General features: G+C 46.7%; 1 protein-coding gene across 5 annotated transcripts in view; it reads left to right on the forward strand.

Annotated features, from left to right (window-relative positions):
* Window positions 1-16,803, forward strand: part of SGIP1 (SH3GL interacting endocytic adaptor 1) — a 111,865-nt gene that overhangs the window by 49,265 nt on the left and 45,797 nt on the right. For all 5 annotated transcript variants that reach the window (XM_038752269.1, XM_038752271.1, XM_038752270.1 and 2 more), the window contains 4 exons: window positions 4,306-4,317; window positions 12,363-12,374; window positions 14,105-14,129; window positions 15,222-15,273. In XM_038752269.1, the coding sequence (XP_038608197.1) occupies window positions 4,306-4,317; window positions 12,363-12,374; window positions 14,105-14,129; window positions 15,222-15,273 (101 nt within the window). The remainder of the gene's footprint in view (window positions 1-4,305; window positions 4,318-12,362; window positions 12,375-14,104; window positions 14,130-15,221; window positions 15,274-16,803) is intronic.

The following is a 16,803-nucleotide window of genomic DNA, read 5'->3' on the forward strand; positions in this document are numbered from 1 at the left end:
GCACATAGTAAGTGCTTGACAAATACGAAGTAGATATAGGGTAATCACGTCCCTGCCCCACATGGAGCTCATTCCACCCTCTTTCTATCAAACCAAGCTGTGACCTGCTGTTACCTCATGTACAAGTGCATCAGGGGTGAGTGACCATTCTCCCAGTGAAAGGAGGGGTGAGTGTCCAGCAGCAGAGGTCACTGGGCAACTAGCACAACTGGCACTGTGCTGCAATCTCACCTGTCTCACCACCAATCCCTTGCCCACATCCTGCCTCTGGACTGGAATGCCCTCCCTCCTCAAATCCTCCAGAGAGTTGCTGTCCTCCGGCTTCAAAGCCTTATTGAAGGCACACCTCCTCCAAGATGCCTTCCCCTACTAAGCCCCGCTTTCCTCTTCTCCCACTCCCTTCTGCATAGCTCCGACTTGCTCCCTTTGTTCTTCCCCCGCTCCCAGCCCCACAGCACACATGTCTATATCTGGAATGTATTCATTTGTATTGAGGTCTATCTCCCTCTCTGTAGACTCTAAGCTCACTGTGGGCAGGGAATATCTGTTTTTTATTTTATTGTCCTCTCCCAAGTGCTTAGTATGGTGCTCTGCACACCGGAAATGCTCAATAAATACAATTGAGTGAATGAGTGATGCTCGGGGGCAAGGTAGGTGGGATGTTGACCCTGGGCTCTTGAGCACCACTGCCCTGTTTCTCACGCCTTCGGGGGGCATCTCCTGCCCAAGTCCAACATGTTTCCCCAGAGACCGGAGGAGTTGTCATCGGGTTGTGCTCTAGAAAGATGCAAATTCTGTTCAGACTCTGGGGACAATCCCAGCATGTGGTTCACCTGTCCTTTGGGTTCAAAGATGACGGTTCAACTGTAGAGTCTTTAGTACTGCAGAGCTAATAAAATTGATGCTGATCCATCCATCAGTAGTGAAATTGCTGATTGATCCATCAGTAACATTTACTGATTACTGAGTGACAGGCTGTTCTGTCTTCAGTCCATTTAGCACAGAGATTCATTCATTCATTCAATCGTATTTATTGAGTGCTCACTGTGTGTGGAGCACTGTACTAAGCGCTTGGGAAGTCCAAGTTGGCAACATATAGAGATGGTCCCTACCCAACAACGGGCTCTCAGTCTAGAAGATGTCTAGAGATGCCAGAAAGTGCTGGCCCCAACCGTCCTTTTGATGATACAGAAGAAAAAAAGCTAGAAGGAGTGAGGTCACTTTGCGGTGCTCTGTTTAATCTGTCTCCCCTGCCGAACCACTTTGAGACCAGCTTAATTCAATTGAGAGGGGTCGGGAATGGAAATGTTACTTCCTGACAGCGATGTGAAGAGGCCACGTCATTGGTCTTCTCATTCAAAGCGTGGGAGGTTGCCATTAATACTATTGATGATAACGCTAATGAAAAACCAGCAGTTTCAGCAGCTTAAAGGGAGTATATGCTGGACCCACAATTAACACCTCCCGATTCTCTTGCTCACACAAACTTGACTCTTTGAAGCTCGATTGGCCCCCATAGCAACCAAGAAGCCTCCTTCCAAGGAGCAGTGACTCAATAATGAGTTAATTTTTCTTTTAATTGACACACTCACAGACAGTTGGTTTTGAGTCTTCCTCCTCAAGACTGGTGGTTCAGGCTTATTCCTCCCTGGGCCAGAGGATCAGTGTGGCCTAGTGGACAGTAAGCGCTCAATAAATATGATTGATTGATTGATAGAGCCCGGGCCTGGGAGTCAGAAAGTCTTGGGTTCTAATTCTGGCTCCAGCACTTGTCTGCTGTGTGGCCTTGGGCGAGTCACTTTGCTTTCCAGTGCTTCAGTTACCTCATTTGTAAAATGGGGATTAAGACTGTGAGCCCCGGGCGGACAGGGACTGTGTCAAAATTGATCTGCTTGTGTCCACCCCAGGGCTTAGTACAGTGCCTGACATATAGTAAGTGCTTAACAAATACCTTAATTATTATTATAATAATTAAGAGGGGAGCCTTCCCAGCCTATTCCCTGGGCCTTCTCCCCTAGCCTCTCCCCTGAGCCTCTTTATCACCCCACTGGCCAAAGGGATAATCAGAGGATGACGTCCTCTCCCATTAGCCAAGGGGATAAGCTGGGGTGAAACATCTTCTCCCATTAGTCCAGAAAGGAAAAGACTCAATCCACCGGTCCTGAGATGAAATACAGAGACGTTGGGAGACCATCATTCTTGGTAATAAATGTCCAACCTGATGAGCTTGAATCTACCCCAGCACTTAGTGCCCGGTGTATAGTAAGCACTCAGCAGATACTACCAAAAAAAAAGAAACAAAGAAGGAAGCAGTCAGTTGTCCTGGAACTGGGAGATGGCATCCTCGCCCTCTTCTTCAGGCTTGGTTGGCACGGCTTCCGGGCCTCTTGAGTGGAAGAAGTTTCTGTGTTTCCCTGAGTGGCATGGAGCAGAAAGTCGCCAGCAGAAAGCTAGACCTCATCCAGAGAATTATGGTATTTATTGAGCACTTACTATGTGCTGAGTGCTGGGGCCAATACCAAATAATTATGCTCAACATGGAGCCAACAGTCTGAGAGGGAGAGAGAGCATATATATTCTCCTCATTTTATAGATTATTATTATTGTACCGAATAATAATAATAATAATGATGGCACCTGTTAAGTGCTTACTATATGCCAGGCATTGAACTAAGCCCTGGGAAGGGGGAATACAAGCAAATTAGGTTGGACAAAATCCTTGTCCCACATGCGGCTCATAGCCTTCATTCCCATTTTACAGAAGAGGTAACTGAGGCCCAGAGAAGTGAAACGACTTGCCCAAGATCAAACAACAGATAAGTAGCTTATTTGATAAGCCCTGACAGTGGGCCAAGTGCTTTTCTAAACACTGGGGTAGATCCAAGTTAGCCAGGTTGGACACAGTCCCTTTCCCTCATGGAGTTCACAATCTAAGTAGGAGGGAGAATGGGAATTGGAAATGGAGGCCCAGAAAGGTTCTGGATCTCAGAGCTTTAGAAGAGGAGATGTGCCCTCAATAAGGCTTTGAAGTGGGGAAGGATAATTTGTCTGTTGGATTTGAGGAGGAAGGGCGTTCCAGGCCAGAGGCAAGACGTGGGCTAGAGGTTAGTGAGACAGGCGAGATGGAGGCACAGTGAGAAAGGTTAGCATCAGAGGAGCGAAGTGTGCAGGCTGGGTTGTAGGAGGAGAGAAGTGAAGTGAGGTAAGAGGGGGCAAGGTGGTGGTCTGCTTTAAAGCCAATGGTGAGGTGTTTTTGAGGCGGAGAACGATGGGCAACCACTGGAGTTTTTTGAGGAGGGGGGAAACACATCTTGAGTGTTTTTGTAGAAAAGTGATCCACGCAGCAGAGTGAAGTATGGACTGGAGTGGGGAGAGCAAGGAGGCTGATGCAGTAATCCAGGCAGGATAGGATGAGTGATTATTTTAATGTGCTAGCAGTTTGGATGGAGAGGAAAGGGCGGATTTTAGCGATGTTGTGAAGATGGGGCCGTTGGGATTTAGTGATGGATTGAATATGTGGGTTGAATGAGAAAGAGGAATCAAGGGTATCGCCAAGGTTATGGGCTTGTGAGACAGGAAGGATGGTGGTATCATCTGTGGTGGTGGGAAAGTCAGGGGGAGGATAGGGTTTGGGTGGGAAGATAAGAAGTTCTGTTTTGGACATGTTAAGCTTGAGGTGACGGGAGGACATCCAAGTAGAGATGTCTTGAAGTCAGGAGGAAATGTGAGACTGGAGAGAGGGAGAGAGATCAGGGCTGGAAATGTAGATTTGGGTACCGTCCGCATAGAGATGGTAGTTGAAGCCATGGGACTGAATGAGTTCTCCAAGAAAACTGGGTGTAGATGGAGTATAGAAGGCAACCCAAAAATGAACCTTGAGGGACCTCACAGGCCGAGAGCCTCTTTCAGGGACAGGGTCTGGTCTGATCTGATTTCCTGATATCCACTCCAGCATATGGAACCTTGTGAACACTTGATAAATACGACTGTTGGCATCACTAGTACTTTAGAAAACCAGACTTGGATGTCGTGATTATCTTCCTGTCAATAAACGGAAACCCTGACGGGGGGCTTCAGCAGCATGTCAGCCCAGGAAACCAAGGCGCACATCCAAGCCTTCTGGTGGCCTGGCTTAAACCCTGAAGCGGGAGGAAAGTGGTAGCCACCCCTATCCTGCTGGCCCAACTGGCCTCTAGCTGACCTCGTCCGGCCCAGCTGTTGACACTTTTGCATTTGAGCGTTGTTCTGTGTCCTCTTGTGCCTCTTCCTTACGACTCGTTTTCTTTTTTACGGCTGCACTTGCAGAGGAAAAGTCCGGTAAGAATTCATTGACCCCTTCCTACCCCGCCTTTCTGTTATCTCCAGCTGTTGGCTAACCCCCTTTTTCCTGGTTAGTCTCCCTTGGGCCGGTGAGCTCCGAAGCAGGGCCATGGTCTGGCACTGTGGGAGAGAGGGCTGTGGGTCAGAGGTCATTCTCTAGGGCCATACCAGAGCGGGGTGGTGTGCTTGGCCCTGGGCTCCCCCCAAATCAGAGGGGAATACTGGACACACCTAACCCCAACTTGTGCTTTCCCCAAGAGTCTCCCTTAAATGTCTCATTAACCTGCATTTATACAAATCTTGTACGCGGTCTCAGAAGTGAGATGGTATAGTAGACTGTAAGCTCGTTTTGGGCAGGGAGTATGTCTTTTTATTTTATATTGTACTCTCCCAAATGCTTAGTACAGTGCTCTTCACACAGTAAATGCTCAATAAATACAATTGACTGACTGACGGAAGAACATGTAGTAACTAGAGGGTCTGGATATCCTTGTCTGAAAGGTACCTGGGAAGCTTAGGGTGGTGGGTGGGAGGGAACCACAGATTTAGCATTTCAACAGTGCTTTTTTATTTTTAATGGTACCATTAAGCACTTACTTTGTGTCAAGCACGTCCTAAGGACTGGAGTAGATTCAAGTTAATTAGGTCAGACACAGTCCCTGCCCCTCATAGGGCTTACATTCTAAGTAGGATGGTGAATGGGTATTTAATCCCCATTTTAGAGAGGCACAGAGAAGTGAAGTGACTTTCCCAAGGTCACAAAGCAAGCAATTGGCAGAGCTGGGAGTAGAACCCAGGTCCTCCAACTCCCAGGCCTGTGCTCTTTCCACTAAGCCTCCATTCCTTTGTTAAAATAGAATTAGAGTGTTTAGGAAGTGCTTGCAGTGGACTAAGTGCTAGCTAGACTAGTTGGGAGAGGAAAAGATGAAAGTTAGACTCATTCATTCATTCAGTCATATTTATTGAGTGCTTATCGTGTGCAGAGCACCGTACTAAGTGCTTGAGAGAGTACAGTATCACAATAAACAGACACATTCCCTGCCCACAGCAAGCTTACAATATAGTGGGGGAAAAGACATTAATATAAATAAATAAATTACAGATATGGGCATGAGTACTGTGGGGCTGGGAGGGGGATGAATAAAGGGAGCAAGTCAGGGCAAAGCAGAAGGGAGTGAGAGAAGAGGAAAGGGGGGCTTAGTCAAGGAGGGCCTCTTGGAGGAGATGGGCCTTCAATAAGGCTTTGAAGGTGGGGGGGAAGGGTAATTGTCTGTCAGATAGGAGGGAGGCCATTCCAGGCCAGAGGCACGACGTGGGTGAAGGGTCAGTGGCAAGATAGACAAGATCGAGATACTGTGAGAAAGTTGGCGCTGGTGGAGTGAAGTATGTGGGATGGGTTGTAGTAGGAGAATATCGAAGTGAGTTAGGAGGGGGCAAGGTGATTGAGTGCTTTAAAGCCAACAGTGAGGACTTTTGGTTTGATGCAGAGGTGGATGGACAACCACTGGAGGTTCTTGAGGGGAGAGGAACATGGCCAGAACATTTTTGAGGGCACTAAAATGACCAGGGGTTGGCAAGGTGCAGGGGGAGCCGGGGTAACCACTGTATCTGTGGGACACCTCTGTGGGACACCCGAGGTCTAGGGTAGTTAACCATATCCCATCCCCCTGCTACAGGAGTGGGCAAAAGCTGTGGCTATCAGGGGCCCAACGAGCATCCTAAGAGAGTCCAGAAGCAGTTGGCTTCTCATCCTGAACCATGGCCTGGCAGCTTCAAGCTGAAGTTGAGGTGAAACCGGGGGACTGCCCCTGGAGTTTTTGATGATGATGATTCTCCCCATCCCCTGCTCTTCTGAGGTTCTCCGCCTTTCTCAGGAGCACAGGCAGTGACCTTTGCCATTGTGGGGGTAGGACAGGGCTGCTCTCAAGGGGCACCAGACATCAGAAAGACCTGTATCCTTGGGGCTCACCCCTGCCAGGGCCCGTTTAAGGTTACCAGGGAGAGATGTCGATGTGAGGAAGAGCATTCGGGGCTCTGGGGATGGCAGACAGGAAGACAGAGAAAACTTTGGCCAGAGCAGACCACTGCAGCCCACCAGACAGTGTCCCCCAAAGTCTTGCTGGGCAAGCAGGAGGGGGGAAGGTTGGGAGAAATAGAGAGAGAAAGAGAGGAGTATGTATGTCTGTGAATGCATATCACATGCTACAAACCTGTTTTCTTTCCTCTTCAGCCTCTATTCATTGACTCTTATTATTATTAATATAGTATTTAAGTGCTTACTATGTTCCAGGCACTATGCTAAGCGCTGAGGTGGATACAACCAAATCGGGTTGGACGTAGTCCCTGTCCCGCATAGAGCTCACAGTCTTAACCCCCATTTTACAGACGAGGTAACTGAGGCACAGAGAAATGACTTGCCCAAAGCCACACAACAGACTAGTATACATTCTTTGTTGTCTTGGCCAAGTCTTGGCGTTCCCTGTGGCAAGAGGAGCTTCCCTTTTTCCTTTCTTTTTCTTATCTTTTTTGTGGGATTCATTTGGCACTTACTGTGTACCAGGCACTGTACTAAGCACTAGGGTAGACACAGTTCCTGTCCACTTGGGGCTCACAGTCTTAATCCCTGTTTTACAGATGAGATAACTGAGGCACAGAGAAGTGAAGTGACTAGCCCAAGTTCACACAGCAGAGAAGTGGAGGAGCTGGGATTAGATCCCAGGTCCTCCTGGCTCCCAGGCCATGTTCTATCCACTAAGCCATGCTGCTTCCCTTCCCATATTCCACACAAGCGGATGGATCCCTACAGAAGCCAATGACAGGAATTATAAAACTCATTCCTGGACTGACAGAGGACTAGAGTTCACTCAGTCAATTGCATTTAGAAATACAATTGTTTGATTTATCCATTCATTCAATTGTATTGAGCGCTTACTGTGTGCAGAGCACTGTATTAAGCGCTTGGGAAGTACAAGTTGGAAACATATAGAGACGGTCCCTACCCAACAGTGAGTGCTTGCTGTGTGCAGAGCACTGTACTAAGTGCTTGGGAGAGTACAATATAGCAGAGTCAGACACATTCCCTGCTGACAGTTGGCACCATCAGCAGACAAGTGGTAGAGCTGGGATGAGAACCCAGGTCCTTCTGACTCCAAGGGATGTGCTCTAGCCACTAGGCCATGCTGCTTCTTAGTCGCCTTCCTCCAACTTACCGATGTGGCCGGCCCCATCCCTCCAAAGATTGAGCATCCCACACCCCTCACTGCAATGCTTTCCCATCATTTAGGAAGCGAGGTAGTTGTACGGTTCACGAGTCAGTGACTCCGGTGATCCAGTCTGGTCAGGACAGAGAGCAGAGCAGCTCGGGCCTCTTTCCCTCAAGAACGGAGGCCCTCCAGAGTGGCAAAATTAGAAATGTGTGAGAAACATCACCGGAAAGATGAGGTGGGAGGGGGAGCTTAGGAGGGGATGAGATCTAGGGGACAGATGTGATTTTCTGGAGGAACCAGTGAATTCAATTTTTATTTTGGAATGTCTGGGCAGAAATGTTGCTAGGCTCTGCCACGCTGGATGCTATGGCAGGGTTAAGTGGAGCATGGATATATTCTCTTCCTTTCCTGAAAATCTATCCAAGACGAACTGTTAAATGTTCAGTGTCTGCCTGGATTTGGGGAATGAGCCAACATGGTGACAGTCTTAAACCAGACCCCAGCTACTCTGATTTCGTCCTCATCCTTTGTCTCCATTTTCTTTCAAGCCAAATTAGATTTTGTGCGGTCCCTAATTATTGCATTGTTCATATCTGAGGACTCACTCTGACCAAAATTCTAGACAGAGGTGAAGGGATTTTGCCAAAGGATTTTCTAAATCCCTCCATATTTAAATTTTTTAAGGAGTGGGATCCTGCATTGTATTCTCCCAAGCGCCTAGTGGAGTGCTCTGAGCATAGGCACTCAATAGCTACTACTGATTAATAAATGTGGTGGGTTTTGAAGATTTGATGTTTACCCTTTGAGAATTAAGGAAAATATAACTATTGAGTTAAAAAAGCAATTAAAAGCAGGCCTATTGGAAATAAGGAAATAAATATTTATGTAACTTCATAGTTTTTGAATATGCATCACATGTTTTCAAGACACTATCCCCAACCTCCTTAAATTTTTAATTAACTTGAGACTGAAGTTTAGGTTTTGTGTGAAGCTGCCCTCACATTGACCTGTCTCCTTTCTTTTTCATGCTCCTACCAATAGGGAACTATTTGACGTGAAACTGTCCCATGAGTCATTATTTTCCCCTTTTTCTCTGCTGGAAAGGAGACTTTCTTGTAGACTTGGTGCTGGAGAGATAACTTTACCCTTCAACCCTAAAGCTATTTTGGCATCTAACCTTAGGGTGAATATACGGTAAATAGTCTTTGGAGTATTCTGAGTATTGAATGCAAAAGTGAATTTAAAGCCCCCTGAAATAGATAACTCATTCTTTTTTTTTTGGGTGCTGGGAGAGTACAAGATGTATTCCCTTGCCCCCAGGGAGCTTACAATCTAGTGGGAGAGGCAGTCAGACAAAAGTGATGTAAAGATAGTGAAAGCCAGAGGAAGAACAGCATAGAGCAGGAAGCAGTTTACAGCAAACCAAAACAGCTGAACAAATCACTGACTGTACAGTTGCATCTATGAAAAATATGTAAATATATATTTATATAAAACATATAAATTAAATATATACAAATAAAAACCTATCATATATATTAATATGTTTGAATATATTTATATACATGTCCGTGCACACAAGTGCTGATGATAGGATTTGAAGTCAGGAGTGATGTTCTATCAATCAGTGGTATTTATTGAGTGTTTACCGTGTACAGAGCACTGCTGAGCACTTAGTCTTTCTCTGGCCTTTCTCCATTCCCAGATTTGCCGCAGTCTTTGGGGGTTCTTACGATAAAACAGAATCGAAAGAGGAGGCCTAGGGCAGGATTGAGTTTGTTCCCCTCCCTGCCCATTGTTGTCTAAGATACCTAGATCACAAAACAAAGGATCACAGGCACCTGCAGGGAGCAAATAGCGAAAGCAGTGTGTCCTAGTGGATAAAGCACAGGCCTAGGAGTCTGAAGGACCTGAGTTCTAATTCCGACTCCGCCACTTGGCTGCTGTACGACCTTGAGCAAGTTACTTCACTTCTCTGGGCCTCAGTTACTCCATCTGTAAAATGGGAATGAAGACTGTGAACCCCATGGGACTGTGTCCAACCTGATTATCCTATATCTACCCCAGCACTTAGAGTAGTGCTTGGCATATAATAAGTACTTAACAAATACCTTGGAAAAAAAAAAGTTCTCCCTCCCGAACATAGATTCTTTGGAATATCCAACAAATCAAAGGAAAGTCATATTGGAATTCATTTGACAATGTTCATTCATTTGTTAATAATAGCATTAATAGCATATATTATTAAATGAGAAGGTTGTCAGATTGGACATAATCTCTCCCCTGCATGGAGCTCACGATTATCCCCATTTTTACAGATGAACTGAGGCCCAGAGATGCTGTGACTTGCCCCAGGTGGCCAAGCTGGGGCCAGAACCCGTGTCTTCTAATAATAATTGTGGTGTTTAAGTGCTTACTATGTGCCAGTCACTGTACTAAGTGTTGGGATAGATACAAGCTAATCAGGTTGGACACAGACCCTGTCCTGCGTAGGGCTCACATTTCTTAATCCCCAATTACAGAAGAGGTAACTGAGGCCCAGAGAAGTGAAGTGAGTTGCCCAAGGTCACATAGTAGACAAGTTGCAGAGCCGGGACTAGAACCCAGGTCCTTTTTTTTTTTTGATGGCATTTATTAAGCGCTGACTATATGCAAAGCACTGTTCTAAGCGCTGGGGAGATTACAATGTGATCAGGTTGTCCCACGGGGGGCTCACAGTCTTAATCCCCATTTTACAGATGAGGTAACTGAGGCACAGAGAAGTTAAGTGACTTGCCCAAAGTCACACAGCTGACAATTGGTAGAGCCAGGATTTGAACCCATGAACTCTGACTCCAAAGCCCAGACTCTTTCCACTGAGCCACGCTGCTTCTGACTCTTAGGTCCTTCTGCCTCTTAGGCCCATACTCTTATCCACTAGGCCACGCTGCTTCCCTGATATCCCTGATATCAGGGAAACAGGGTCAGACCCTGTTACGAGGGTCTCCTGGACCTGGGAGTTGGGAGGCCCTGGTTTATAATCCCAGATCCTTCACTTGTCTGCTGTGTGACCTTGGGCAAGTCACTTCGCTTCTCTGTGCCTCAGTTATCTGATCTGTAAAATGGGGATTAAGACTGTGAGCCCCATATTGGACTGGGACTGTGTCTAACCTGATTAGCTTTTATCTACCCCACTGTTTAGAACAGTGCCTGGCACATAGTAAGCCCTTACCAAATACCGTCATCATTATTATTAATTATTATGATATCTTCCCACTAGAGAACGCTGCCTCTTAGCACAGACATCGATTTATTCATTCATTCAGTCATATTTATTGAGTGCTTACTATGTGCAGAGCACTGTACTAAGCGCTTGCGAAGTACAAGACTGTGAACCCGCTATTGGGTAGGGACCGTCTCTATATGTTGCCAACTTGTAATAAAAATAATAATAATAATAATAATAATAATAATGGCATTTGTTAGGCGCTTACTATGTGCCAAGCACTGATCTAAGCGCTGGGGGGGATACAAGGTGATCAGGTTGTCCCACGTGGGGGTCACAGTCAATCCCCATTTTACAGATGAGGTAACTGAGGCTCAGAGAAGTGAAGTGACTTGCCCAAAGTCACACAGCAGACATGTGGCGGAGCCGGCATTCGAACCCATGACCTCTGACTCCAAAGCCCTTGCTCTTTCCACTGAGCCACGCTGCTTCTTAGTACAGTGCTCTGCATATAGTAAGTGCTCAATAAATACGATTGAATGAATGAATGAATGAAGTCGGCAACATATAGAGACGGTCCCTACCCAACAACGGGCTCACCGTCTAGAAGGGGGAGGCAGACAACAAAACAAAACATGTAGACAGGTGTCAAAATCGTCAGAACAAATAGAATTAAAGCTATATGCACATCATTAACAAAATAGAATAGTAAATATGTACAAGGAAAATAAATAGAATAATAAATCGGTACAAATATATATACAAGTGCTGTGGGCAATAGAACAAAATGTAGATAGGTGTCAAAATCGTCAGAACAAATAGAATCAAAGCTATATGCACATCATTAACAAAATAGAATAGTAAATATGTACAAGTAAAATAAAGAGAATAATAAACCTGTACAAGTATATATACAAGTGCTGTGGGGAGGGGAAGGAGGTAAGGCAGTGGGGATGGGGAGGAGGAAAGGGAAAAGGGGGCTTAGTTTGGGAAGGCCTCTTGGAGGAGGTGAGCTCTCAGTAGGGCTTTGAAGGGAGAAAGAGAGCTAACTTGGCAGATGTGTGGAGGGAGGGCATTGCAGGTCGGGGGAAGGACGTGTCCAAGAGGCACCTGCACAGAAATCTCAGCCCTGCCACATTTTCCTGTCTTCATGTTTTGTTTTGTTGTCTGTCTCCCCCTTCTAGACTGTGAGCCCATTGTTGGTTACGAACTGTCTCTATATGTTGCCGACTTGTACTTCCCAAGCACTTATTTTGTTAGTATGTTTGGTTTTGTTCTCTGTCTCCCCCTTTTAGCCTGTGAGCCCACTGTTGGGTAGGGACTGTCTCTATATGTTGCCAACCTGTACTTCCCAAGCGCTTAGTACAGTGCTCTGCACATAGTAAGCGCTCAATAAATACGATTGATTGATTGATTAGTACGGTGCTCTGCACTCAGTAAGCGCTCAGTAAATACGATTGAATGAATGAATGAATTTTCCAGATGGCTCTTTGGACCTGCTTGGGTAGTGGGTAGGGGTGGAAGCAGTGTTACCGCGGCTCAAAATGTGAGACCTTCTCTTCCCCAAACCTGTTTATTGATCTGTCACTCTCTGACTAGGTGTCTTCTCTCTTCTTTTTTGCTGAACACAGAGGCGCAGCCCGGTAAGAACTCTCAACTTTTTTCTTTCTCTTTCTTTTTTTAATGGTATTTGCTAAGGGCTTACCATGTCCCAGGCACTATACTAAGGACTGAGGTAAATATGAGTTGATGCAAGCGTGGCTCAGTGGAAAGAGCACGGGCTTGGGAGTCAGATTTCATGGGTTCAAATCCCAGCTCTGCCGATTGTCAGCTATGTGACTTTGGGCAAGTCACTTAACTTCTCTGTGCTTCAGTTCCCTCATCTGTAAAATGGGGATGAAGACTGTGAGCCCCAAATGGGACAGCCTGATCACCTTGTAACCTCTTCAGCACTTAGAACAGTGCTTTGCACATAGTAAGTGCTTAATAAATGCCATTATTATTATTATTATTACAAACTGACTGTCAGGTTGGACACCATCCCTGTCCCATGGGGCCCACAGTCTTCATCCACATTTACAGATGAGTTAACTGAGGCACAGAGAATGAAATGACTTGCCCTAAGTCACACTGCAGACTAATCGCAGAGCCAGCATTTGCACCCAAGTCCTTCTGACTCTCAGGCCTGTGCTCTAGCCACTAGGCCATGCTGCTTCTCTGCTTACTCGGTGCAGAGCACTGACCTAAGCACTTGAGAAAGTACGCTATAATAGAGCTGGTATACACGTTCCCCACTCACAAAGAGCTTATCAGTCCAGCTGAAATTTCTGATCATACCCCGTGCTATTTTTTGAGCTTTTGCTGTGTGCAGAGCACTATACTACGGTCTTGGGAGAGTTAAATACCATAGACTTGGTAGACAAGATCCCTGCCCTCAAGAAGCTTCCAGTCTGCTGCAAGAGACAGAAGGTCTCTTGGAGGAGAGGTGATTTTAGGATACAAGTAGGGCCTAGTCTGAGTCTTAAAACCAATGTAGCACTGGCCACATGTCAGGTTTATTTGAGTGAAACTTAGTTTGTTTCAAACATCTTGCAGCAGTCTGTGTCCAGTCCCCGAAACCGATCCAAACCCAGCCAATATAATAATGACTGTGTTATTTGTTAAGCACTTACTATGTGCCAAGCACTCTACTAAGTGCTGGAGTGGATACAAGCAAATTGGGTCAGATACAGTCCCTGTCCCACATGGGGCTCTCAGTCTCAATCCCCATTTTACAGATGAGGTAACAGGCACAGAAAAGTGAAGTGATTTGCCCAAAGTCACACGACAGACATGTGGCAGAGTCAGGATGAGAGCCCATGACTTTCTGACTCACAGGCCCTAACTCTATCTCCACTATGCTATGCTGCTTCTCAGCTAAGGAATTCATCTGGCTTGGATACCTGGGAGCTTTAGGAGTCACTTGCTTTTTCCCAGAAGCTTCCAGCCTGGCCCCCGATCCAGGTTCAGAATCAACCAATGAGAGGCACTTCACTTCTCTGGTCCTCAGTTACCTCAGCTACAAAATGGGGATTAAGACCATGAGCCCGATGTGGGACACGGACTGTATCCAACCTGATTACCTTGTAGCTACCACAACATTTAATACAGTGACTGGAAAATAATAAAGGGCTTAACAAATATCACATATAAAACAAAACAAAAATGAAAGCATGTGGGAGAGGGCACTGGTTACAGAATCCCATCCCTAACGTGGTTTTGACCTGGAAATCTGCCTGTTCAACCTTCGTGTGGATGATTCTTAGCCTCGGCTGATGGAGGCGTCGACAGTGCCTGTGTGTATCTAAACCGTAGTGTCTGTTTCTGATTCTAGGGCGCGATTAAAAGGAACTTATCCAGTAAGTATTTTTCGGCACGGAGAAATAGCCCACTCCTACTGGGAACCTCGGTCTCTGGCAGAGGGACAGGGTGGGGTCTGCGATTTTATGTCTTCAGTGCGTTGGAAATAACCCCTTTGCCCTTCCCAACAGTTTAGCCTCCGACATGGGAGGCTGGAGGCTCTAGGTTTTTCAGCCCTACCAGCCCAGTTTCTTGGGGTCCTCTTCTCACCCCCCAAGTCTCATTTGGTGCCCAGGTCCCGCACCCCCGCCCCCAGTCCCAGCCGTCCCGACCATGCAGTGTCTTTGAGGGCACACAGAGGAGTCTGCTTTGGTCTCAATGCAGCCTGGTGATCCTGTGCCATTTGGTGGTTCCACAGAGAGGGGCAGGGGCAGCTGCCATTCTGCTCGGGACATGTAGGAGCTGACAGACCACACCACCAGGCAACGGAGAAGCAGAATTAACCTTCTTTAGGGTGTGGGGGTTCCTCTGGAGCCAGCACTTCCAGAAGTGGGTGGTCACAGGGCAGGTGTGTGTGATTTGTCCCCTCCCATGCAAAGGCTTTTGAACACTGCTTGGACCTGTCCCTGTTGGCCGCACCTTCCAGCATCCGGTGGGTGTCGAACTCCGGCCCCAGGGTGGCTTTGGTCAGCCAAGGGGCTCAGGTGGGGTGGACTAGATCCGCTCTAAATTCTGAGGCCGAGGGGAAACTGACCCCTGTGGTAGAGCCAAGAGGCTTGTGATCCACTCCTCCACTCCACTAACTTTCACTGCAAGTTGGGTGTGGTGAGTTGACCCTGAATTAGGCCTTTTGCCTAATGGGGGAGGGCACCCACTGAGAGCAAATTCCAAGGGAGTATTCCCAGGGAGAAGGTAGGGTACCCATGGAGACGGCACCCCCAGGAAGCGTAGCCCTGGGGTGGGTACCCATTGTGCTCTGGCATCACCCCAGGAAGAGAGGTTCCCCACTCCAAACCCATGGCACCACTCGCCTGAGGTGCAGCCTGGCTCTATCCTTGGGTTTGGGGACTGGGTTCAGAGTGGATGTCCCATCAGGGGTGGTCGGAAAAGGGTCATTTGGAGGTTTGAAGCGGCCTTGTCCTCTGCCACAGGTGAAGAGATAGCGAGGCCCAGGCGCTCAACACCAACTCCGGAACCTGCGAGGTCAGTATGAAACCATGCAATTAATCTGAGATCCCCGGATGAAAGACAGAGAGCATAAGAGCATGGGGTAATACTGTTCCCATTGGGAGGAATGGAAGACTTGAGGAATTTTGCTTGCACATTTGTTGAGAGCGTAAGAAAGTCTAAGCAAAGATGTCTGGGAACGAGTGACCACTCATTAATTCAACTGTATTGAGCACTTACTGTGTGCAGAGCACTGTAGTAAGTGCTTGGGAGGGTACAATATAATACAGACATGATCCCTGCCCACAGCGAGCTCACAGTTTAAAGGAGGCCCTGGAAACTGGAAACAAAATGATTCCACTCTGCAAACTGATGATGTTTTTGTGAGTGGAGCCCTGTACTAAGCGCTTGAGAGAGTACAATGTATCACAGTCGGTAAACACATTCCCTGCCCGCAATAAGCTTATAGTCATCAACATTTTTCTTTTTATGATATTTATTAAACACTTACTATGTGCCACATCCTGTATTAAGTGCTGGGCTAGATGTAAGGTAATCAGGTTGGACACTGTCCCTGTCCCACTTAGGGCCCACTGCCTTAATCCTCATTTTACTGGTGAGGTAACAGAGGCACAGACAGAAAAGTGGTGGAGCAGAGATTAGAACCCAGGTCCTTCTAACTCCCAGGCCTGGGATCTTTCCACTAGGCCACACTGTGTCTCAATTGAATTTAATTCAACTTAATTTAATTATTCAACTTAATCCACCAATCAGCGAGACTGATTGAGCACTCTCTATGGTCAGAGCATTGTGCTAAACTGCTTGGAACAATAATAATAATAATAAAGATAGTATGAGTTAAGCACTTTGTGTCAAGCACTGTACTAAGTACTGCAGTAGATACAAGATAATCAGGTTGGACAGAATCCTTGTCCCATACCAGGCTCCCAATCAAAGTGATGGTATGTATTAAATGCCAGCTCTGTGCCAAGCACTATGCTAAATGCTGGGGTTAGTTCATCAGATTGGGCACAATCCCTGCTCTACCTGGGGCTCACAGTCTAAGAAGAGGGGAAAGTGGGGATCTTTTCCCTATTTTGCCGATTAGGAAACCAAGGCATGGAAAGGTTAGTTGACTTACCCAAGGTCACGCAGCAGACCAGTGACGGAGCTGAGACTAAAACCCAGGTGTCCTGAACCTCAGCCCCATTCTCTTTCTCCTTAGGCCACTCTTCCCTAGAGGTGTGCACGGCCCCCCACCCCCCACCATAAAGCGATCATGGCTGCTGGTTTAGAAGTAGAATGTTCACAATCTCTGTAAAGTTCATCCCAATTCATTTTTTTTTTCTCTAAAGTGAAATCTGAGAGAAGTATTTTAATGTGGTGGTGTTATTGTGGTGGAAGGGCTGGGAGCAGAGAGTGGTGGCTAGAAGAACCACTCAAACCAGCTTACCATCTTAAGTGCTTACTACTTGCCTGGCACTGTTCTAAGTGTTAGGGTAGAAAAAATAATCAGGTTAGACACCATCCCTATATCACATGGGGCTCACAATCTTAATCCCCATT

Source organism: Tachyglossus aculeatus, chromosome 10, assembly GCF_015852505.1.
Source record: "Tachyglossus aculeatus isolate mTacAcu1 chromosome 10, mTacAcu1.pri, whole genome shotgun sequence".
Classification (NCBI taxonomy): Eukaryota; Metazoa; Chordata; class Mammalia; order Monotremata; family Tachyglossidae; genus Tachyglossus; species Tachyglossus aculeatus.